This window comes from Eriocheir sinensis, chromosome 2 (genome assembly GCF_024679095.1).
Source record: "Eriocheir sinensis breed Jianghai 21 chromosome 2, ASM2467909v1, whole genome shotgun sequence".
NCBI classification, from domain to species: Eukaryota; Metazoa; Arthropoda; class Malacostraca; order Decapoda; family Varunidae; genus Eriocheir; species Eriocheir sinensis.
The window spans coordinates 3,832,767-3,858,455 of NC_066510.1; the positions used below are offsets into that span (position 1 = coordinate 3,832,767).

The window sequence follows — 25,689 nt, forward strand, 5'->3', positions numbered from 1 at the left end:
ATTGACCTCTCACTCAGTTCCCCCGACGCATACCTGGAATTCAGATAGGAAATATCAGAGGATCTACATGGCAGCGACCACTACCCAATCTTCATCTCCCATTCCTCTTTCCAACCGTCACCTGGATTACCGCGTTGGAAATTGGATCGAGCGGACTGGGAGCATTTTCGGACCATGGCCCACACGGAGACATCAATTGATGACTTCGATACAACTGAGGATGCAGTTACCTTTCTTACGGCGCACATTCAACGAGCGGGAGAACTCACAATCCCACAGACAACGGGAAATGCATCACGTCGGCCTGTGCCATGGTGGTCGGACGAGTGCAAGCAGGCAGTGGCTTGCCGACGCCGGACCTTCAACCGCTACAAGAGGCATAGGACAGAGTTCAACCACATCGCTTAAAAGAAAGCACGAGCACAAGCACGCCGGACACTAAAAGAAGCACGACGGTCCTCGATTGCCAGTTATGTATCCGCAATTAACTCTCAGACGCATATGCCACACGTTTGGAAGAGGGTACACAAAATTACAGGAAAGTTCTCACCGAGCCCACTACCAGCACTTAATATCAACAACAACATAATAGCAGGTAGCGCCGAAGTCGCCGACGCCATAGCCATCGCATTTGCTGCTGTGTCTACGCGGGACTCAAGACCTCCCGAAGTATGCCGGCACTTGGAAGAACAGGAGAGACTTCACCTAGATTTCTCATCCCAAAACACTGAAGCATACAACGTTCCCTTTTCCATGCGGGAACTACAATCAGCTCTCTCCCACTGCAACGACACGTCGCCGGGCCCAGATAATATCCCATATGCCATGATCAGACACCTCAGTCCTACCACCACGACCCTGCTGCTCCAAATATACAACAAAGTTTGGCAGACTGGCAACATACCAAGTGGATGGCGCAAAGAGATTATAATTCCCATCCGCAAACCTGGGAAGGATGGTTCACAGCCCTTACAGTACCGGCCCATCGCTCTAACATCCTGCTTCTGCAAACTCTTAGAAAAGATGGTAAACTTCCGCCTAATACACTATCTAGAGAGCAATGGCCACCTGTCTCCTTACCAGTCAGGGTTTCGGAGGATGAGATCTACAGTAGACGCCCTTGTACGTCTCGAGTCAGCTATCTGCCGCTCGTTTGCAGAAAGACAACACATGGTGTGCATTTTCTTTGACCTCGAGAAGGCCTACGACACGACATGGAGGTATGGGATTTTAAAGCAGCTTCATAATTTTGGTCTCCGTGGACGCATGCCAAAACTTATTGAGGGATTTCTTGGAGAACGGACCTTCCGCGTAAGAGTTGGTACCTCCTACTCACCACTCTATGAACAGCAGGAGGGAGTTCCCCGAGGAAGCGTCCTCAGTGTCACCCTCTTAGCCGTGGCCATAAATGGAATTACGACATCGCTCCCAGAGGGGGTATGGTCCTCCCTCTATGTCGACGACCTGGCAATCTGGTACTCAGCGTCTCGGATGTCCACCGCGGAGCGAAGACTGCAACATGCCATCCACAGAATATCCAGATGGGCAGAGAATCATGGCTTCCGATTCTCACTATCCAAGTTGGTTGCCATGTACTTTTGCCGCCTGAGTGGCCATCATCCAGACCCTGATCTCATCATATGCGGTTCACGTTTACCTATTGTGGAAGAACACAAGTTCTTGGGACTCACCTTTGACAGGCGCCTCACATGGCTTCCACACCTAAAAGCCTTAAAAACAAAGTGCATGAGATCCCTCGATCTCTTTCGTGTTCTGTCATGCACTTCATGGGGCGCTGACTGCACAATACTCCTACGCCTTTACCAGGTACTCATTGGATCGAGACTGTCCTACGGCTGCGAAATATACACATCGGCAACAACCGCCCGCCTCCGCACACTTGATGCAGTCCATCACGCGGCAGTCCGACTGTCAACAGGTGCTTTTAGATCATCCCCCATATCAAGTCTTTTAGTTGACGCAGGAATACCACCATTGGACTTACATAGAGACGAACTCATAATTAAATACTGGTACAAACTACAACGCCAACCTAACAACACTGCATACACCGTTGCCCTAGACAACAACTTGGATATAATATACAGAAACAAGCCTATCCTACCTCGCCCCTTTGCTTTCCGTGTCCGGAATGTCGTTGGGGACCTCTCACTACCATACCTCCCTATAGCATTTTACCAGGTATCCCCCATCACACCGTGGGAGTTCCCAAACACACATTTCTGCCGGAACCTCAACTTCAACAAATCAAGCATCTCGACAGCAACTGCTCGACAGCTTTTCCTGTCCCACACAGCTAGTCACGCCAACTCTTTACCAGTATACACGGACGGTTCCAAATCCGATGCTGGCTGTCTTTCCAGACTTTTCCTGCTCCGGAACTTTACCTGCCTTAGCCTCAATTTTTACCGCAGAACTATCTGCTACTCTTTTAGCAATTCGCACAATCTTCACTTTGCCTGTCGGTATTTATACCATATACTCTGACTCACAGGCAGCCCTGTCCGCACTGGAATATTTTAGAAGCACCCACCCTATAGTATTATAAATTTTTAGCTGGCTGGTTCTGGCCAAAAGACGTGGCCACCAAATATTTTTTTGCTGGGTACCTGCCCACGTCTCTGTGCGTATTAACGAGGAGGCCGTTGAGGTGGCTAATCGCTGTTCCTACAGACAAAAGTGATGAGCGGCTAAAAGAGAGGTCAATTAAGGGAGGAGAGGTGTCTTGATACACTCCTCTTGAAAGAATTCAAATCAGAGGCAGGAGGAAATATAGACGAAGGAAGGCTGTTCCAGAGTTTACCAGTGTAAGGGATGAAAGAATGATGATGCTGGTTAACTCTTGCGTAAGGGGTTTGGACAGTATAGGGATGAACATGAGTAGAAAGTCGTGTGCAGCGGGGCCGCGGGAAGAGGGGAGGCATGCAGTTAGCAAGTTCAGAAGAGCAGTCATCATGAAAATATCGATAGAAGATAGAAAGAGAGGCAACATGGCAGCGAACTTTAAAAGGTAGAAGACTTTCAGTATGAGGAGGAGAGCTGATAAGACGAAGAGCCTCATTCTGGAATTTTCAATCTATGTCTTTCCCCTTCCCGCGAGGAAACAAGGCTTCGTGGACCAAACGGTATTCTCAGTGACGAGGAGTGCCTTTGATGCAGCGCGCGAAGAGGCGAGCGGGAAAGAAATGAACTAATTTCCTCTCTTGACGAAGAGGAGGTGAAGGCCAGCTCTTCGCTAATATCTTCGCACATTTAATGCTTTATTACAACATATTTTCATGTTGCTGTATTATTAATTGGGTATAAGAGCAATCTGAATTTTCTAGGCTTTATATAAAAAGTCATACAATGCTAGAAACATTATTTTTTTCTGTTTATTCAAGATTTCACGGTTCCTATGATAATTTAAGCCAACACTGGAACGCACCTCCCAGCCAGCACGCCCCGCCCTTCAGTCTCAACTATTCACAACAGTTCTCCTTTTTAAGCGTTTGTAGGGCTGGCACTTCAAACCATAAGCATGAAGATTGCTGGGACGAATTTAAAAGTGACGGACTGACAGCTTGGCTTCGGCCTCTGGGCGCATGTTTCACAAGTCTGTATGAATATGTGGTGGTATGTGGTACTCCGTGCTGGGCTTCCCACAGCCAATCTCCAAACTCGTGACGTCACCTGTGGGTGGAGCTTAAACAAAGCTCAGCAACAGATGATCCATTTTACACCCACTGACAGGAGCTCAAAATCTAGTTAAAAATATATTTACAAGGGAGAAATAACGAAGGGAGAAAAAGATCTCATGGAACAGGAGGAGAATAAAGAAAATAAAAGCAGTTTATTCTAACGAGGTCTCCTAAGCCCCTCCCACAGGTAACGGGGGGAGATGAGCACGAAGCAAACATCGCCACGGGTACCAACCAATCAAACCAATCAATGTAAATTTTCTGCTATATATAGTGTATGTCACTGTATCAAGCACTGCTTATATAAGTATTTGCCAAAAAATATTTTCCATTATAGAAATGTACCTAAAATGCATTAATGTTTCGGTTTTCAACGTTTGTTTGATTTGCAGTAGTACCAACATTACACGGAAAGATAGCTTCGAAGGGGGAAGAGAAACTAGCGTTTGATAATATCTCTTAACGGAAACACACTCTAAGCGACGCTTCGACGAAGAGGGAAGAGCTTTACTGAAAATCCCGCCGTCAGACTCCACCCTATCCAAGAGAGCTGTGTGAGTGGAGCCCCACCACACATGATATGCATACTCCATACGAGGGCGGACAAGGCCCCTGTAGAGGGATAGCAACTGTGCGGGGGAGAAAAACTGGCGGAGACGGTACAGAACGCCCAGTCTCGAGGAAGCTGATCTAGTAAGAGAAGAGATATGAAGCTTCCAGTTGAGATTTTGAGATAAGGATAGACCGAGAATGTTTAGTGTTCAAGAAGGTGATAGCTGAGTGTTGTCAAAGAATAGGGGATAGTTGTTTGGAAGATTGTGTCAAGTGGATAGGTGGGTAAACTGTGTTTTTGAGGGGTTGGAAAACACCAGGTTCTTCTTGCCCCAATCGGAAATAATAGTAAGGTCTGAGGCTAAGCGTTCTGCTGCCTCCAGCCTGGAATCGTTTAGTTCCTGTTGGGTGGGTCTTCTATTAAAAGAAGTTGAGTAAAGCAGAGTAGTCATCGGCGTAAGAATGGATAGGACAGTTCGTTTTGGAAAGATCATCATTGAACAACAGAAAGAGAGTGGGAGATAGGACAGAACCCTGCGGGACACCACTGTTAATAGGTTTATGGGAAGAACAGTGACCGTTTACCACAACAGAAATAGAACGGTCAGAAAGGAAACTGGAGATAAAGGTACAGAGAAAAGGATAGAAACCGTAGGAGGGTAGTTTGGAAAGCAAAGACTTGTGCCAAACCCTATCAAAGGCTTTTGATATGTCCAGCGCAATGGCAAAGGTTTCACCATAACGGCTAAGAGAGGATGACCAAGAGTCAGTTAGGAAGGCAAGGAGATCACCAGTAGAACGCCCCTTGCGGAACCCATACTGGCGATCAGATAGAAGGTCAGAAGTGGAAAGGTGCTTTTGAATCTTCCGGTTAAGTATTGATTCAAAAAGCTTTAGATAGACAAGAAAGCAAAGCTATAGGTCGGTAGTTTGAGGGATTGGAACGGTCACTCTTCTTAGGCACAGGGTGTATGAAGGTATACTTCCAGCAGGAAGGAAAGGTAGATGTTGACAGGCAGAGGCGAAAGAGTTTGACCAGGCAGGGTGTCAGCACAGAAGCACAGTTTTAAGGACAATAGGAGGCACTCCATCAGGTCTTCTGAGAATTGAGGTCAGAGAGGGCATAGAAATCATCATTTTTAAGAATCTTAACAGGTATAAAGGAGTCAGAGGGGGGATGAGTAGGAGGAATATGCCCAGAATCATCCAGAGTGGAGTTTTTCGAGAAAGTTTGAGAGAAGAGTTCAGCCTTATATATATATATATATATATATATATATATATATATATATATATATATATATATATATATATATATATATATATATATATATATATATATATATAAGGCTGAACTCTCTCTCAAACTTTCCTCCTACTCATCCTCTGACTCTTTATACCTATTAAGATTCTTAAACTGATGATTTCTCTCTCTCTCTCTCTCTCTCTCTCTCTCTCTCTCTCTCTCTCTCTCTCTCTCTCTCTCTCTCTATATATATATATAAATATATATATATATATATATATATAAAAATATATATATATATATATATATATATATATAAGGCTGAACTCTTCTCTCAAACTTTCTCTAAAAACTCCACTCTGGATGATTCTGGGCATATTCCTCCTACTCATCCCCCCTCTGACTCATTTATACCTGTTAATATATATATATATATATATATATATATATATATATATATATATATATATATATATATATATATATATATATAAAATGGGAGGGGGAAGAGGGGAGATCAGCTTCATGTGAGAGAGGAGGAAGTGGGGGATGGGAAGGAAGGAAGGAAGGAAGGGTGGTGCGACCTTGAATAACAGCTGCAGTAGCCAGGGAGGAAAGGTAGAGATGATATGGGGAAGTTAGACCGGGAGCCAGGGGGGTCAGCCAAGCTGGAAAGGTAACAAATTCTAACCCACATAGCAATGGTCCTTGTGTTTGCCCATGCATGAAAATTGAAATCTGCCGGGGCTGCAGTGATGGACAAGGTCATGAGGTCATGTAAAATTTGTAGCCCCATAGAATTTATTAAGACCCTGACTTTGGTCCTGATCTGAACATCACGGTAGAGATGGCTGAATGGCAGCAAATGACTCCAATGAACAAGACAACTTACATTCCGACAACATTTGGCTAATGTTAATTGTTTGGTCTGTAAAAATGGTCATAGTCATTCTAATTGCTATAAAAGATGCCATTTGCACCATATTTCTGAACTATGATAATTTTTACAGACCAAACAGTTAACATTGGCCAAATGATGTCGGAATGTAAGTTGTTTGTCTTCTTCATTGGAGTCATTTGCGACCATTTCGCGATCTCTACCGTGAAGTTCAGATCAGGACCAAAGTCAGGGTCTTAATAAATGTTATGGGGCTACAACATTGACATGACTTCATGACCTTGTCCACCACTGCAGGCCCGGCAGACTTCAATTTTCGTGCATGGGCAGACACAAGCACCATTGCTATGTGGGTTAGAATTTGTTACCTTTCCAGCTAGGTTGACCCCCCCCCCCCCTGGGTCCCGCTCTAAGTGAAGGGGAAGGGGAGGAGGGTAGGAATGGGAGGAATTCTCCGGCGTCTGAGCGAAAATGAAAGATTACTAATAAAGGAAAGTCATAATGGGAACAGTGTGAAACATTATTCAAACTGTCAAACATATTAAGACAAAACACATCAACTGGTAATAGCGAGACATCGACCGTGGGAAAGCTCTAAGCACTTGCATCTCGGGCCTCAGCGAAACAACCACGTGGAAATTTGAATCGAGGAGATAATAATAATAATAATAATAATAATAATAATAATAATAATAATAATAATAATAATAATATATTATTAATATTATTATAATCAAACAATATTGATCTTGGCTACATTGAACAGAGAGAGAGAGAGAGAGAGAGAGAGAGAGAGAGAGAGAGAAGTTACGATGAAGTTAAAAAAACAGATATAGTATGTTATGCATCAAAGAAAACTTTGTACGGGACATGAGCGGCGATCATTAGGGATGGGCAGGTACCGTTAATTTGAGTACCTGTAGTACCGGTACCGAAAACTCAGGTACCGTTAGTACCGGTACCGGTACCAGTACCCAAAAGTTTATTTTTTATCTTAATGCCGTCTGATGAAATTCCTAAATAAATTTACTGTAAAGAAAACTCTCTCTCTCTCTCTCTCTCCTGAATGAAGTGAATATTTTTTTCGATAAAAAGAATAGCATATGTATACGTAGTCTAATAACAATAACAATATATATTAGTATCCTAAAAAAAAAAAAAATCGGACATGAAGAATCATCCAATAAATCCAATAATAAAATAATGGAGACGGGAGCTATGATGGAAATGAAAAGCAGGACAAAATGGTAGGAACTTGGGGAGACGGTCAGCGAGGCAGTGACTCAGCAGCCAGAACAACATTTAAGGCTTATCGTCCCACAGGGCCCATACCGGTACCGCATGGAGACTGGCCAGCCCCGCGCGCCGCCGAGCGCCACCAAGATCCAAACGGAACCACCACTAGCGGTAATGGTCAGTGCCGAGTGATCATGAGTCTTCCCAGCACTGGGTACCGGTAACGGGTGCCGGCTGAATCGATTCTTCCCGGCACTGGGTACCGGTACCGGGTGCCGAGAAGAATCTATTCACTTCATTCAGAGAGAGAGAGTACAACAGAAGAAACATCCTAATTAAGGGCAGAAATAAATTAGAGAAAAAAGTCCACTGTCTGTGTGTATGTGTGTGTGTGTGTGTGTGTGTCACACACACACACACAGACACACACAGCGGACTTTTTCTCTCATGTATTTCTGCCCTCAATTAGGATGTTTCTGCTGGTGTACACTCTCTCTCTCTCTCTGAATGAAGTGAATATTTATCTTTTCGATAAAAAATAGCATGTATAATTATTATGGATGTACTCGATCATAGTCTATTAACAATAACAATATTTATTAGCAACCTAAAAAAAAAGAATCGGACATGAAGAATTATCAATAAATCCAATAAATAAATCCGAGCAATCTGGTACCGGTACCGAGCAATCTGGTACCGGTACCGTACCGTTTAGCTGGTACCGTTAGTACCGGTACTGGTACCGGTACCTGCCCACCCCTAGCGATCATTAGGGATGGGAAAGTACCGTTAATTTGAGTACCGGTAGTACTGGTAACGAAAACTCAGGTACCGTTAGTATCGGTAACGGTACCGGTACCCGAAGGAGTATTTTTTTATTTATCTTAATGACTTCTGATGAAATTCCCAAATAAATTTCCTGTAAAGAAAACTCTCTCTCTCTCTCTCTCTCTCTCTCTCTCTCTCTCTCTCTCTCTGAATGAAGTGAATATTTATTTTTTCGATAAAAAAATAGCATGTATAGTTATTATGGATATACTCGATCATAGTCTAATAAAAATAACAATATTTATTAGCAACCTAAAAAAGAAAAAGAATCGGATATCAAGAATTATCCTGTAACTCCAATAAATAAATAAAATAATAAAATAATGGAAACGGGAGCTGTGATGGAAACGAAGAGCAGGACAAAATGGTGGGAACTTGGGGAGACGGTCAGCAGCGTCCAGCACACAGGGCCCATACCGGGTGATACCAGGGAGGCGGGCGAGCGCCGAGCGTCACTAAGATCAAGCCGGTACTGCTGACGATGACTCAGTGATCATGACGCTTCGCGGCACCAGGTACCGGAACCGGGTGCCGGCTGAATAGATTCTTCTCGACACCAAGTACCGGTACCGGGTGCCGGCTGAATCGATTCTTCTCGGCACCCGGTACCGGTACCTGGTGCCGCGAAGCCTCATGATCACTCGGCACTGAGCATTGCCGCTAGTACCGGTACCGTTTAGATCTTAGTGACGCTTGGCGCTCGCCCGCCTCCATGTTGTATCACACGGTATGGGCCCTGTGTGGAGACGCTGAGTCACTGCCTCGCTGACCGTCTCCCCAAATTCCCACCATTTTGTCCTGCTTTTCGTTTCCATCACAGCTCCCGTTTCCATTATTTTATTGTTTTATTTATTTATTAGAGTTACTGGATAATTCTTGATGTCCGATTCTTTTTCTTTTTAGGTTGCTAATAAATATTGTTATTGTTATTAGACTATGATCGAGTACCCATATCACCGAGATATTCACTCTCTCTCTCTCTCTCTCTCTCTCTCTCTCTCTCTCTCTCTGAATAAGTGAATATTTATTTTTTCGAAAAAAAAATAGCATGTATAATTATTATGAATGTACTCGATCATAGTCTAATAACAATAACAATATTTATTAGCAACCTAAAAAATAATCGGACATGAAGAATTATCAATAAATCCAATAAATAAATCCGAGCAATCTGGTACCGGTACCGAGCAATCTGGTACCGGTACCGTACCGTTATCTGGTACCGTTAGTACCGGTACTGGTACCGGTACCTGCCCACCCCTAGCGATCATGTTAGTCATCGTCAGAGGCAGTCATGGCGCGCCGCCTTGGGTTGAGTGACGAACAGATTTACTCGGGAGTTATTTGTGTTTGGTATTGAGGATATGTTATCAACTTATCACACATGTCTGATGATGATTCAGTTACTAATAAAAACTATGTAAAACCGAGTGAGAGTACCGTCATTTAATATGCATTGACGAGAGACAACATCAACATATATAAGGTGGGTTTAAATTTTTTTTCACTTTGCTAAACCACTTTTTGCATGCTTTCCATTATCTTACAATTGCTTAGGATTCTTTAAGCTCATAAAAAATAAAAAATAAATCGGCCGGCACCACGGACGGGTGCGGGGTTGAAATGGCCGGAACCGCGTGGGTTAAAGAAAACTCGCAGTGTAGTAGTTTAGTCTGTCTATTTAGTGTTTAATTTTGAACAATAACTGAAAGTCAGAATGATTGAATCACTGATTCTGTTGACTGATACCGATTGACTGATTGAGTCCGATTCACTGTTAAAAAAAAAAAACTGTGAGCATGGCGCACTGCAAATGTCGTCTTCGATAGTTTTCAAAGTACCGCAGAAAAGTACCGCAGGATTTTTTAGTGCGGTCCGCGGTAATGCGGTATTTTCAAAATTTTTGCGGTAGTGCGGTACTTTTTTTGTGATGCAGCACATCCGCGCTACCGCACTAAGTACCGCACTTGCCCACTTCTGAGCTTGGGTGGCTGATTGCGCTGCGTTAATGATCCAGATATGCCTGCTTCTACCAAGGGAGAACATGATAAGAGGTAACGGCCTTTCTTCGCACGGTTTGTGGCGCAAGAGATTATCTTGGTTTCCCTATGTTGGAAATGTAATTTAGGAATGTCATTCGCATGTCCTTATGGAACGCCGACGTGAGTTTCGACAAGGGCTACTCGCAGCCTATATCGATTTTAAGATGGCTTTTGACTCAGTGCATCGTGAGGCACTCCAGAACATTCTGAAGATCCATGGAATTCCTGCAAGGATTATTAACCTGACGACTGACCTTTATGAGAGTGCTGTGAAATGTGGGGAAGGCGTTTCCGGCTTTTTCCTCAAAATTGACGAGAGACACGGGTGCGTCTTTTGCCCCATCACTTGTGAACACTTACATGGACTGGGTATAAGGCAAAATTATTTATCAAAGTCTTTGAGAAGCATTTCTTGGCGACATCAATGTCACTGACCTTGTTTTTGCCTTTTGATCGGTCCCAGCCCATAATGGCGCAGGCAAGTGTTTATAGTGGTGCCATTTTGCTTGGCTCATGCTACCCACAGGAGCTCACCTTTGAGCCTCTTTAGAGAGAGAATCTAGAGTTCGGGTTGATAGGTGGTCTTCAGGACAGCATGTGGGTAGTCTTAGGCCACTAAGCGGTGACAGAAAAATCCGAGCTGTGGCGGCGGGCAGGACTCGAACCCACGTTCGGCACGCTAACAACTCAGCCACCTCTTCCCCTGATGTACTTCTCGCTGAATTCCTGGAGGTTTTGGTATTGGCTCTCAAAATACTGCATGAGGAGGCGAAGCCTCTAAGATCGAAGGTCGCCTGGATCAAAATCAATGTCCAGTCGTTTGGAGGCTAGCTGGATGACACAGTTCAGTTTCTCTATATATGTGGTGAGAATGTTGAGGTAACCAAAAGTTTCACATATCTTGATAGTATACTAGTGCATTACAATGGTGGGTCTTACAAGGAAGTCACTCGACGGATTGCCTGGCCCACGGTGCTATAGATTCGCTCAATATAATATATGGCTCTGTCGATATCTACGCATATGCACGTGGAGAAACTTTCGAATCTTTAAGTCGCTTGTGCTCCCGGTCTTACTGTACAACAGTGAGACATGGACTCTGAAATAGTGACTTAGAGAGGCTTGTCGATGTCTATGGTACCAAGTGTCTTCGCAAGATCACGGCGTATTGCTGAAATGCCTTCGTGTCGAACCAGCGACTACGTAATGAAACTGAATCGAGACCTGTTATCAGCTTAGTCCCGTGAACGTTGACTTCGGTTATATGGGCATATGACACGCCTCCCGATCGTCGATTCTGCTCATAGGGTTGTTTCCGTATGAAACATCCCTGAGTGGAAGAGACCAAGGGGGACGCCCGTCACCCACGTATGACATGCCTGGGACAAGTCGATCGGTCTTGCCAGTATTGACTTGGGATGGACAGGGCAGATGCTAAGGAGCTTGCTTGGGGGGACCGTCAGAAGTGGAGGCGGTGAGTGAGTGAAGCGACGCACCCGCGGGTGTATGCTCCCCGTTAGTTAGTAAGTTACTTCGTGTGTGTGAGTGCATGGATGGAAAAGTGAGTGAATGAGTAACTAAATGAGCTTGTAGATGTATATGAATGAACGAAAGAGTAAATGTTGAGAGTGGGTGCTTTGAATGTGAGTGGGTGATTGGGTGAGTAAATGAGTGAGTGGGTATTTCAATGAAAACAAAGTCACAGCACTCACCTGACTGGAGGCGCCGTGTTGTCCCAGGAAGCGTTACAGCCAAGCGCCAGACGGAAGCTAAGGACGTGATCCTTCCCAATCTGTTGCAGCACATGGATAAATTCATTAGACTCACACATTGGGTCAGCACTGACAAACATTCTGATTTAAGACAAAAGATAACATGTTTTAATATTTTTCCTGATCTGTTGCAAGAATCTCTTGTTTTACACGGGTTTCATTCTTAATGTTATTGGTGAAAGTGAATTTCCCGTAATTTAAAGTTCATGGAGATGTGAGAAAACATTTGTGTGCAACATAATTTCTCTTCTATATTTACCGTTTGCGTGCGAGATTTGTTTTTAAGTTTCCGCCTTTTTTTATTTTTTTTTAGCTTGTTTACCCCGATATTAGAAAAGGTGTACAGTGAATAATCCATTCCTTTTCTTAGGAATGTTACACCTAAGAAAGCAAGATTCAAACTCATCTAAAATTAAAGAATTCTGTAGGGGAGAATGGGCTAGTTGGCACACATTGCTTTTTTAATTATGGATTACAAACAACAAAATGTTTTGTAATTATCATAACTTCAAATGAAACATCACATTTAACTACATTTTCATCAAACAAAAATGTTGATTATCACCAAACAAAACGCGAATTCCAATGAAAAAAAAAAAAACTGTGCCAACAGCGGTGGCTGAATGGATAGCGTGACGGCGCCGCGTTCAGGACGATGCGGATTCGCGCCCCGTCCGCTACCACAAGCTGGGACTTTTCAGTCACCGCCGAGTGGCCTAAGACTACCCACATGCTGTCGAGAAGACCACCTATCAACGTGGACTCTAGATCCTAGGATCAAAGATAAGCCAATGCAAGATGGCGCCCCTATAAACACTTAACTGCGCTACAACGGGCTGGGGCCGACCATCAGACCTTATCAAGGAAGCCTACCGGCGCCTTTTTTTATTTTTTTTTTTATTTTTTTTTACATCTCGGCCTGTAGCGCCGGTATGCTTTCTTCAGGGCCCTGGATGGTGGTCGGCCCATGCCCGTCATGGCGCAGGCAATTTTTTTTATAATGGCGCCAGTTATGCTTGACTCATGCTACCCCCCGGAACTTACTCTTGATTCACTTGAACGGTTTCTTCTAGAGTCCGGGTTGATGGGTGGTCTTCAGGACAGCATGTGGGTAGTCTTAGGCCACTCGGCGGTGACTGAAAAATCCCAGGTGGTAGGTGCCGTGAATGCCAGGCCCGCACGCTATCCACTCAGCACCATGAAAAACTTTCATTTTTTATTCATTGTTTTTTATTTATATATATTTTATTTACGTTTCGGCCTATGGCACCGGTAAGCTTTCTTGGTGGGGCCTGATGGTCGGCCCCAGCCCGTTGGTGTAGGAAAGTGTTTATAGTGGCGCCATCTTGTTTGGCTCATGCTGCCCCCAGAAGCTCATCTTGGAGCCTCGGGCTCGGAAAAACTTCACTCAGACTAGTACTCTCCGAACGACTGATGGGCAGATAGTATCAAATGAAGATAGATTCCTAGCTCGTTAAGCAGTGTACTTTGGGCAGTTGTATACGGCAGGCCCCCAGGTGGACAGCTTTTGTTGGGATGCAGATGACGGCTGCTGATCCACCAATAGACGAAACTCCATCTCTTGCGGAGATGAAAGGGGCTGTGAAGATGTTGAAGAGTGGAAAGGCAGCTGGGGTTTGTAATATCAATGTGAAGATGCTGAAAGCTGGGGGTGAAGCCATTATCCATGGGTTGCATGCGGTGCTGTCTGCCGTGTGGCGATTTGGTGCGATTCTTCTAGACTGGAAAAGGGGATTGGCTCTCCCTTTCTGAAAAGAGGACCGGCAGGATTGAAACTACCGTAGTACTACACTACTCAGTGTGCCGGACAAAGTGCTTGCTTATTTAGTGCTGATGCAAATTCGATCTCATATGCTAAAGTCTCAGTAACCTGAGCCATACGGGTTCACTCTCGGCAAGCCAACAATTGACCGGATCCTGGCGTTCTTGTGGAACGCCGACGTGTTTCGACACTGGGATATTCTGCGGATCCATGGGATTCTTCCCCGTCGAAGGATAGTCACCTTGTCGTGGTGACGGGGCTTGAAGCGAGGTCGGGGGCACCACCTACCGTGGTGGTTTGTCTACCTCGTTAGGGCTCGATGTCTGCTTGCCTCGTGGACCAAGTGCTTCCCCCTCATCACCGGTAGAGGAGGCCTACTGGTGATGTTGCCTGCGCCCGCCCTTTTACCACCTAGGGCAGGGCTATTGTCTCCCCACGTGTTTGCCGTGCGTGGCGTCCCGTATACTTCCCGTGCCCTCTCATCTGGGAGTTGAGTCCACCGCGGGGCAGGGTGTTGTTTCCCTCGGTGGACAACACACTCCTTTGGTGGGGGGGTTGGAGTAAGACGGGCGGTTCAGTGTGGCCCCGCTGAACCAATCGGCTGGTCATGCACTGGGTAGGGCCATCCGATGGATAGGGTCAAGCGGGCACTGCCGGGTGGGCGATCGAAACGGTCCCGCGACCGCCATTAAACGCCTGGTAGTGGCAGTGTATACTTCCCCATTACCCCTGGGGCTGTTGGGTGCGGTTTGGCCCCAACATCCAGCCTCCCTTGTTGGGCTCCGTGGTAGGTGGGGGTGTGGGGAAGTGAAAGAAATCCCTTTTGTATGGGTAAACTTACACTGCCCCGGCCTGCCTTTTTCCCTGCCGTCCGCCTGTCCCCGGAAACTCCCACACGGTCCTCTCTCATCGCCACCTCGGATCCTTTCACGGCTCCTGGTGGTGCCTCTGGACAGTCCCTACCTCAAAGAAGGTCTGACCAAGAGAAGTCCGTGCGACACAAAGGTCCACGGAATAGTTCACTTAAACCTGCGAACTCCCCAATTTCCCAAATAAAAGTTTTGCCTGATATGTATGAACCTGATTCATATGAAAAGTATAATGTAGTCAAGTCCGTGGATAGCTGCCCGATAAACGACCTGGATATTTTTGAAGTACACCGTTCTCTGGTCAAGGCTTGTGGCCGTGAGCCCAAGATTATGCCAGAAGGGGACAGTAGCTTGTTAGTTAAAGTTTCGTCACTTGAAGAGAGTTCAAAGCTACGCGCCCTTACCTCTGTTCCGGGTGCATCAGTGTCCTGCTCTCCCCACGCCACCATGAACCAATCTCGGGGAGTTATCTTTTCACGGGACCTTCTTTGTTACTCAGAAGAAAGGTTGGTGAACGAACTCAAAAACTACGATGTGACCTCAGTACGACGAGCTCAACGAAAAGTAGACGGAGTCCTCACACCTTCACCAACCCTACTCATTAATTTCAACAGATCAGTACTGCCCAAGACTGTCAAGCTGGCCTGGTTAAATTTGAATGTGAAGCCCTATTTCCCCCACCCCAGAAGGTGCTTTCATTGCCAAGCGTATGGTCACGTCACCCAGACCCGTCGGCGCTTTAAAAACGGCTTAGCAAAAATATGCGTGTTATGTGGTATGGATAACCACGGTGACGACTGCCCAGGACCTGTGCGTTGTTATCACTGTGGTGAACCTCATCCTGCTTCATCAAAATATTGAGAGCGCTTCCATTTTCAGAGGAAAGTACTCAAAATACGCAACCAGGAAAGGGTACCCTTCGCTGAGGCCAAATAACTTGCCCTAACAAAGATGTCCAGCACCGGAATGCTATATGCCGCTGCCCTCAATGTCCGTGCCCATCGCCGTTCTACCACTGCCAAGTATGTTATCTCCAAAACTTCAATTGTGCCTGAAAAGGCCGGATCACCCCAGACGCCTGCTGATTGCGACACTGAGCCCCATCAGCAGAAGCGTACTCGCAGTGAGGAGTCCCTTGGGGACAGTCCTCCTGCTAAATTGCCTTTTCCAGCGCCCGCCTCTGGGTCGCTGGAAGAATCCCGGGTGCCGGCTGCAGCAGCCACCCTTGCACCAGTGGCCACGGCTGACTCTCAGCCGGTGTCCGCTGCTGCCCAGGGTTACGGTGCGGTTCTGCCGGCGCCCGTGACCTCCGCCGCCGCACAGTCTGCCGGAGGTTCCACCCGTGTCTCTTTCCTCTGCCACTTCGTCGGGGTGACGGAAGGTTGAGGGGGGCAGGGTGAGGAAGCAACTGGCAGGAGCAGGAGGCCGGGGAAAAGTAGATCTTTCCCGGCCTGTCACATCGGCCATTGGGCCGAAAAAGAACAAAACAACGCTGGGGTCAACCCTCCAGCGAAAGCCCAGTGCTACGTCAGAGAGGTCCCTCTCCGAGGGCGCCCTGAAAAAAACAAAATTAAATTCAAGATCCAACAGTGCACTGCCGCGGTCTAAGAGGAAGCTGGGAAGAACTCCAGCTCTTAATTAAAAACTCCCAGCCACAGTGTCTATGCCTCCAGGAGACACTGTTAGGAGCAAACGCTCATCCTCCCCCACGCAATTACAGTGCCATATACTCTCCAGCAGATCCCACACAAGCTCCTTCGGTACTTGTCTTCTCATCTCCAACGATATAACACACACTCCGCTCTCACGTAACACTTTCTTGCAGGTTGCTGCCTCTCAAATTCACATAACAAATACCTACATTCTATGCTCCCTGTATCTTCAACCCAGTACACCAGTCAATCAGCAAAACCTCATGACACTGGTACGCCAACTGCTCTCACCCTTCTTACCAGTTGGCGACTTCAACAGTCGCCATATACTATGGGAGGATACCACCACCAACCCAAGAGGAGTCACTGTTGCATCTGTAATTGAAGACCTAGACCTCTGCATACTTAACACCGGTCATCCAACACACTACCATATGCAAACCGACACACGGTCAATTACTAACCTCTCACTCAGTTTCTCTGACGCATACCTGGACTTTAGATGGGAAATATCAGAGGATCTACATGGCAGCGACCACTACCCCATCTTCATCTCCCATTCCACTTTCCGACCGTCACCCCGATTACCACGTTGAAAATTAGAGCGAGCGGACTGGGAGCTTTTTCGGGCCATGACTCATACGGAGACATCGATTGATGACTTCAAGACAACCGAAGATGCAGTTACCTTTCTTACGGCGCACATTCACCGGGCGGGAGAACTCACAATCCCACAGACAACGGGAAATGCATCACGTCGGCCTGTGCCATGGTGGTCTGATGAGTGCAAGCAGGCAGTGGCTTGCCGACGCCGGGCTTTCAACCGCTACAAGAGGCAGAGGACAGAGTTCAACCACATCGCCTACAAGAAAGCACGAGCACAAGCACGCCGGACACTAAAAAACCACGACCTTCCTCGTTTGCCAGTTATGTATCCTCAATTAACTCAGACGCATCTGACACAAGTTTGGAAGAGGGTACACATAATTGCTGGAAAGTTCTCACCGAGGCTACCACCAGCACTTAACATCAACAATGACATAATGGCAGGGAGCGTACAAGTCGCCGACGCTATAGCTAGTGCATTTGCTGCTGTGTCTATGCGGGACTCTAGACCTCCCGAAATACGCCGGCACTTGGAAGAACAGGAGAGACGCAATTTAGACTTTTCATCATTAAACACTGAAATATACAACGTTCCCTTTCCCATGCGCGAACTACAATCAGCTCTCTCCCACTGCAACGACACGTCGCCGGTCCCCGATAATATCCCTTATGCCATGATCAGACACCTTAGTCCTATCACACGACCCTGTTGCTCCAAATATACAACAAAGTTTGGCAGACTAGCATCATACAAAGTGGATGGTGCAAATCCATTGCACTTCCCATCCGCAAACCTGGGAAGGATGGTTCACAACCCTTACACTACCGGCCCATCGCTCTGACATCCTGCCTCTGCAAACTCTTTGAAAAGATGGTAAACTTCCGCCTAATACACTATCAAGAGAGCAATGGCCACCTGTCTCCTTATCAGTTATGGTTTCGGAGGATGAAATCTATAGTAGACGCCCTTGTACGTCTCGAGTCAGCTATCTGCCGCTCGTTTGCAGAAAGTCAACACATGGTCTGCATTTTCTTTGACCTCGAGAAAGCCTTCGACACGACATGGAGGTATGGGATTTTAAAGCAGCTTCATAACTTTGGTCTCCGTGGACGGATGCCAAAGTTTTTTGAGGGATTTTTTGGAGAACGGACCTTACGCGTCAGAGTTGGTACCTCCTACTCACCACCCTATGAACAGCAGGAAGGAGTTACCCAAGGAAGCGTCCTCAGTGTCACCCTCTTTGACGTGGCCAAAAATTGAGTTACAACATCGTTCCCAGAGGGGTGTCGTCTTCCTATGTTGACGACCTGGCAATCTGGTACTCGGCGGCTCGGATGTCCACCGCGGAGCGAAGACTGCAACATGCCATTAACAGAATATACAGATGGGCAGAGAATCATGGCTTCCGATTCTCACCATTCAAGTCTTGCCATGCACTTTTGTCGCCCGAGAGGCCACCGTCCAGACCTTGATCTCATCATGTGCGGTTCACGTCTACCTGTTGTGGAAGAACACAAGTTCTTGGGACTTGTCTTCGACAGGCGACTCACATGGCTCCCACATCTAAAAGACTTAAAAAGTAAGTTCATGGGGCGCTGAGCGCACTATACTCCTACGCCTTTACCAGGCTCTTATCGTGTCCAGACTGTCCTATGGCTGCGAAGTATACACATTGGCAACAACCGCCCTTCTCCGCACACTTGACGCACTCCATCACGCTGCAGTTCGACTGTCAACAGGTGCTTTTAGAGCATCTCCTATATCAAGTCTTTTAGTCGACGCAGGAGTGCCATCTTTAGACTTGCAAAGAGACGGACTTTATATTAAATCCTGGTACAGACTACAACGCCAGCCTAACAACCCTGCCTACATCGTTGCCATAGACACCAATGTAGATATTATATACAGAAACAAGCCTCTCCTACCTCACCCCTTTGGTTTCCGTGCCCGGAATACCATTTGGGACCTCTCACTACCATACTTCCCAACAGCAGTTTATCAGATACCCCCCATCACACCATAAGAGTTCCCAACTATACATTTCTGCCGGTACTTCAACCTCATCAAAGCAAGCATCTCAGCGGGAACTGCTCGACAGCTGTTCCTATCCCACACAGCTAGTCACGTCACATCTGTTCCAGTTTACACGGACAGCTCCAAATCCGATGCTGGCGTTGGTTTCGGAGCTGTCTTTCCAGACTTTTCCCGTTCTGGAACTTTACCTAACCTAGCCTCAATTTTCACCGGAGAACTATCTGCCATCTGCTGGGTACCTACCCATGTCTCAGCTCTTGGTAATGAGGAGGCCGATAAGGTGGCGCGGGCCGCTGCTCCCTCGCAGTGCGCTCTTCCAATTGGGGACTTGCGTCTCATCATGCGGTCTGCACTCCAGAGGGTGTGGCAGCGCAGGCGGGCAGCTGCGATTGCCACTACAAAGATGGGGGAAGTCACAACCAGGGCTGTGCGTCGCTGGTCCTATTCCCATGTAAGAAGTCGTAAGAAGGAGACTGTCCTGGCCCGCCTCAGGATAGGTCACACAAGATACACAAATGGCTTCCTCATGTCCCGGGGAGTTCAGCCCTACAGTGATGACTGTTTTGTCCCCCTGACTGTTCGGCACTTCCTGGTCGAATGCCCGAGCTTCATATACCTTGGTAACGTAGTACATAACAACGATGAATCTTACCAGGACGGACCCTCAGTGTTGTGGACTCGCTCGGCAATAGTATAAAGCGTTGTCGATATCGAAGCAGGCGAACAAAGATTCGAATCTTTAAGTTGCTTGTGGTCCCTGTCTGACATTGCGCCTGTGAGACATGGACACAATAGTGACTTGGATAGAAGTGTCGATGTCTTTGGTACCAAGTGCCTTCATAGGATCATGGGATATCGCTGGAATGACTGTGTCGATTCAGTGACTACGTGATGTTACCTGTTTGTCAGTCCAAATCTGGGGCGCTGCAGCCCCCCTAACCTCCCTGGCTCGTACGCCTATGCTTATAGCTTTACTAAAGTGGACGAAGAATAAAAAAAAACATACCAAGAATTTTTTTTTCGCAAAAGTTGTTGTACGAGAACGGAATAAACACCCATCTCCAGGGGTCCAGTGCAACACAATCACTGATTAATAAAAGAAAAAAAACAATTGATTGATTGGAAAGAGAAACTCGACGGTCAGTTCCTCTATTTTGATATTCACTAAAGCTAGGGTCACACATTCCCGTATATGCTCCCAACTGCTCCCGTACGAAGGTTTATTGGTAGTTGGCAACCGAATATTGGAAGCTGGCAACCGAATACGTCAAACGTAAGGGCATATTACGTAAAACGTTAGTGAAATTGTGTACAGTCGGGAGGGTTGGTACGCATGACCGGAGTAGCCACGTTGGTCCGGGAGGTGTGTGGCGCGGAATAGTCCGCACGGAAATTTTTAAAATTCAAATCACGGTCGGGAAATTTAACGACCGTCCGGGCCATCACGGCCGTCTGACGGGAGCAGCCCCGTCAGACGTAAAACGCTCACCCGTCAGACGTAAGAGGCTCCCGTCAGTCGTAAAAATTTCCCGTCAAACGGGAAATTTTACGTTCGTCCGGACGCATCTGGCAACAGCGCCGCACTGCGGGAGTGCGGGTTGGCGGGAAGACTCGGGAAGACTCGGCAACGTTGTACGGGGCGGGGGGGGCGGTATTTAAGGAACGGCGGGACGCTGCGCATTGCCGTCAGTCCTCTCACCTGCCCTGCCGTCCATCACCATGATGAAGAGGAAGGAATCAATGAAGAAGGCCAGGAAGCCTTCCCCTTGCAAGTGCAAACAAAGGGTATCTTAATAATTTACTGCATGCAAATAACGATTAATAATGGAAGAAAAAAACATGAAATAATAAATAATAACTAGGCTATTTCGAATATATTAGGCTACCCATGTTATTTATACATGCAACATCAAAATTCTTTATGTATAGACACTTGCAGAGTCGCATGTCACTTTATATCCCTTAATAAGATGAAATATGAGTATCTAAAAGGCTATAGATCGTTCGTGTATGGTCAAACTATACTGTTTGATATACAAAGTTGTTCTTCGTGTTCTTGTATGGTATATTATCGATGCAAATCTTCTGTTTGCGGTTCATATACGATGGTTTGAGGATTTTTTGGATACACAAACATTCAAATGATCTTCACGCAATCACAAACTCACAATGCGCAGGTGCCACATCTACGTTCACGAGTGGACAGACGGAATGAATTATGGCTGTAATAGCACCATGGAGGTATTATACCTCCATGGATAGCATTGTGTGTTTGTATGCGTGTGCGTGCATTATATCTGGTAGGTGAAAAGTAGGCTGCAGTGTGTGTATGTGCATTTACCTTCCCGAGCGACTTTTGGTAAGGATTGAAGGCACGGTCTAAGACCGTGCCTACATTGTCGAAGGGAAGGTACGCGGCTCGACCTTCACGACTCTTGGTACGGGCCTTGGTGTCTTGCCGACTGTCTGGGACATTCGGCCAACTAGTAGCAGCATTCGGCAACAGTCTCAAGACCTCTTTCAAGACATGCCCAACCCTTTCACATCAACACCCAAGACCTCGTGTACCTTAGAGTCGTGGGTAGTCGTGGCCCAAAGTCGGCACAGTGTGAACGGGGCTTTAGGGCCGCTTTCACAGTCACTTTTGTTTGTTTTGATCGTTACCAACGGCGGCGATCGCCGCTATTGTATTTCACGTGAAACTAGTCAATGGGATAGTGGCGGCTGCAGAGGAAACGAGAGGTGTTGAGAGTGTGTAGTAAGGTACGGGGCTAGGCTATACCCGCAGCCGCCACTACCCCATCGGCCAGTTTCACGTGGAAATGCTATAGCGGCGATCGCCGCCATTGGTAACGATCAAAACAAACAAAAGTGACTGTGAAAGCGGCCGTTAAACTGTTCTATCTTGAAAAACGTCGCCTGAGGAAAACTGATAGAATGCTTCAAAATACTCACTGGTTTTAAGAATGTGGAGAAATCCTAATTGTTTTGATCAACGATACGTTCCGTACGAGAAATAACGGCACAAAACTTAAGTGGAAACAAATAAATTCAGAGTGCACAAAAATTTTCTTCACCAACGTTGCAGCGAGACTGGAATAAACTCTCACTTTCAGATATCGAGTGTAATACGATCAATTCATTTAAAAACAAGCTCGACCGACACTTCCTTCAACTTGATATTCACTAAAAGTAAAAATGCAAAGTCTTAGTGACACAAAATTTAATAGGAATCCACTTAGGTTTCAGGATAATTCATCTAGCCTAAACCATAGGGTCTGTGTGGTCTGAATATCTATGTAAATCTCTCTCTCTCTCTCTCTCTCTCTCTCTCTCTCTCTCTCTCTCTCTCTCTCTCTCTCTCAAAGATTGGTAACTCGGTTATCAATGACGAAGACAGACAAAGCCTTCGAGAGGATTTGCATAAAATTTCAGCTTGGTCTGATAGATGGGAGATAGCCCTTTAATGTAGCTAAGTGCCAGGTCCTTCAAGCTGGGACAAGAAATAAGAAGTTCGATTACGAAATTCGCGGTGTCAAACTCAAAAGCGTTCAATGCATCAAGGACCTGGGTGTCAAAATCGCGTCAAACCACAAATTCTCACAGCAATGCATCGATGCAGCAAATAAAGCGAATAGAATAGGCGTTTTCAGTAGTGTCACCGTTAAGTCAAACGGGAGCAGACAGATGCAAACGAGATTAAACGTGCTTCGTGATGTGTTTGCCCAAAAGGCAAACGCGAGCCAACACGAGTAAACACTTTTCATCGGTCAATCAGCGAGTAGTACCACACACCACCACACACCACCACACTGAAGTCGAATTCCCGTAGGAATGTTTTGAAGAATAAAATATAGAATATAATGCTCTTTAAGACCCAGAAAATTGGTGTTGTATAAAGAAATATTTCTTTTCTTGGCATTTCACATTAATAACAACCTGAAAATGTCATAAGGCAAGGGAAAGAAGGGAAGATGCTGCCTTCTCTGATGAAATTTTGCATCTTTTTGACCCATAGGCAGCGTTGTCCGACTCTAATTCGTGGCTATGACTTTAATCCCGGAGCACAGCTATTTTTTTCGTATGTTGGTGCGTTTCTTGCATCATCTCTTAACATAATCATCATGTGTGGGCGAGGAAATATATAATTTTTTAATATTATAGTTGACATCAAGCTAAAAAATGGAGAAAATTAGAGTTGGCTCAGAACTCGTACATGCGAACTGTAAACACAAGTCCTCCCACCGAGAATTCGTCTGCCGCTGGATAAGGGGCATATACAAAGAATTAAGCACAGGTGATTTATAGTCATCCTTTAGGAACAAATCGTCGAATTCCTCCATCTTCCTACTTCCAACTATGTGCAATGTGAGTATTTAGGTCTGAAGAGTGATATACACGAGTTACTCCCGGGCGGTGGCGCCTGTTGTCTGGCAGCGGGGCTGTAATTCGTGTTCAGTAAAAATGTTGTGTTGTTTGATTTAACTTTTACTCAAAAACAATAGTTTTAGTAGTACCCTTGGAATATGCGGTACAGTTTTGGTTTCCCCACCATGCAAAGGACATTGCTAAATTAGAAGGTGTTCAACGTCAGGCAACAAAAATGATCCCCTCCTTGGGCAACAAACACTACGACGAGAGGCTCTCCACCCTTAACATGTTCTCTTGAGAAACGTCGCCTCCGAGGAAAACTGATCGAATGTTTTAACATACTTAATGGCTTTACGAATGTGGAAAAATCAAAATTGTTTATGATAATTGACACTTTGCGAACGAGGAATAATGGAACAAAACTTAAATGTAGACAAGTAAATTCAGACTGCACCTATTTTTCTTCACCAACGTTGTCCCCGTCGAAGGGGAGTCACCTTGTCGTAGTGACGGGGCTTGAAACGAGGTCGGCGGCACCACCTACCGTGGTGGTTTGCCTACCTCGATAGGGCTCGATGTCCGCTGACCTCGTGGACCAAGTGCTCCCCTCTCATCACCGGTAGAGGAGGCCTGCTGGTGATGTTGCCTGCACCCGCCCTTTTACCACCTAGGGCAGGGCTTTCGTCTCCCCACGTGTTTGCCGTGCGTGGCGTCCCGTATACTCCCCGTGCCCTCTGTCTGATCTGGGAGTTGAGTCCACCGCGGGGCGGGGTGTAGTTCCCCACGGTGGGCAACACGCTCCTTTGGTGGGAGGGTTAGGGTAAGACGGGTGGTTCTGTGTGGCCCCACTGAATCAATCGGCTGATTATGCGTTGGCTAGGGTCAAGCGGTCACTGCCAGGTGGATGATCGCAACGGTCCCGCGGCCGCCGTTAAACGCCTGGCAGTGGCTGCGTATACTTCCCCATTACCCCTGGGGCTGTTGAGTGCGGTCTGACCCCAAAATCCAGCCTCTCCGTGTTGGGCTCCGTGGTGGGTGAGGGTGTGGGGAAGGGAAAGAATTGTTTATTGTATGGGTAAGACTACCTTACCCTGGCCTGCTTCTCTTCCTGACGTCCGACTGTCCCCGGTTAACTTCACACGGTCCACACTCATCGCCACCTTGGAGCCCTTCATAGCTCCCGGTGGTGCCTCTGGGAAGTCCCTACCCCCTAAAGGGTCTACCCAAGACAAGTTTGTGCGACAAAGAGGTCCGCGGATTATCTCACGTAAACCTGGGAACTCCCCAGTCTCCCAAATAGAAGTTATGACTGGTAAGATTCTTAAGAGTGATGTTTTCTATGCCCTCTATGGCCTCAATCCTCAGAAGGCTTACGGACCTGATGGAGTGCCTCCTATTGTCCTTAAAAACTGTGCTTCCGTGCTGACACCCTGCCTGGTCAAACTCTTTCGCCTCTGCCTGTCAACATCTACCTTTCCTTCCTGCTGGAAGTATGCCTTCATACAGCCTGTGCCTAAGAAGGGTGACCGTTCCAATCCCTCAAACTACCGTCCTATAGCTTTGCTTTCTTGTCTATCTAAAGCTTTTGAATCTATCCTTAAACGGAAGATTCAAAAGCACCTTTCCACTTCTGACCTTCTATCTGATCGCCAGTATGGGTTCCGCAAGGGGCGTTCTACTGGTGATCTCCTTGCCTTCCTAACTGATTATTGGTCATCCTCTCTTAGCCGTTTCGGTGAAAACTTTGCTATTGCGCTGGACATATAAAAAGCCTTTGATAGGGTCTGACACAAATCTTTGCTTTCCAAACTACCCTCCTTCGGTTTCTATCCTTGTCTCTGTACCTTTATCTCCAGTTTCCCCTCTGACGGTTCTATTTCTGCTGTGGTAGACGGTCACTGTTCTTCCCCTAAACCTATTAATAGTGGTGTTCCGCAGGGTTCTGTCCTATCTCCCACTCTCTTTCTGTTGTTCATTGATGATCTTTCCTAAACAAACTGTCCTATCCATTCTTACGTCGATGACTCTACTCTGCATTATTCAACTTCTTTTAATAGAAAACCCACCCAACAGGAACTGAATGATTCCAGGCTGGAGG

General features: G+C 46.4%; 1 protein-coding gene across 2 annotated transcripts in view; it reads right to left on the bottom strand.

Annotated features, from left to right (window-relative positions):
- LOC126998692 (reelin-like) overlaps window positions 1-25,689 on the bottom strand; it is a 438,128-nt gene that overhangs the window by 118,779 nt on the left and 293,660 nt on the right. For both annotated transcript variants that reach the window (XM_050860695.1, XM_050860691.1), the window contains one exon: window positions 12,216-12,295. In XM_050860695.1, coding sequence (XP_050716652.1) covers window positions 12,216-12,295 — 80 coding nt within the window. The remainder of the gene's footprint in view (window positions 1-12,215; window positions 12,296-25,689) is intronic.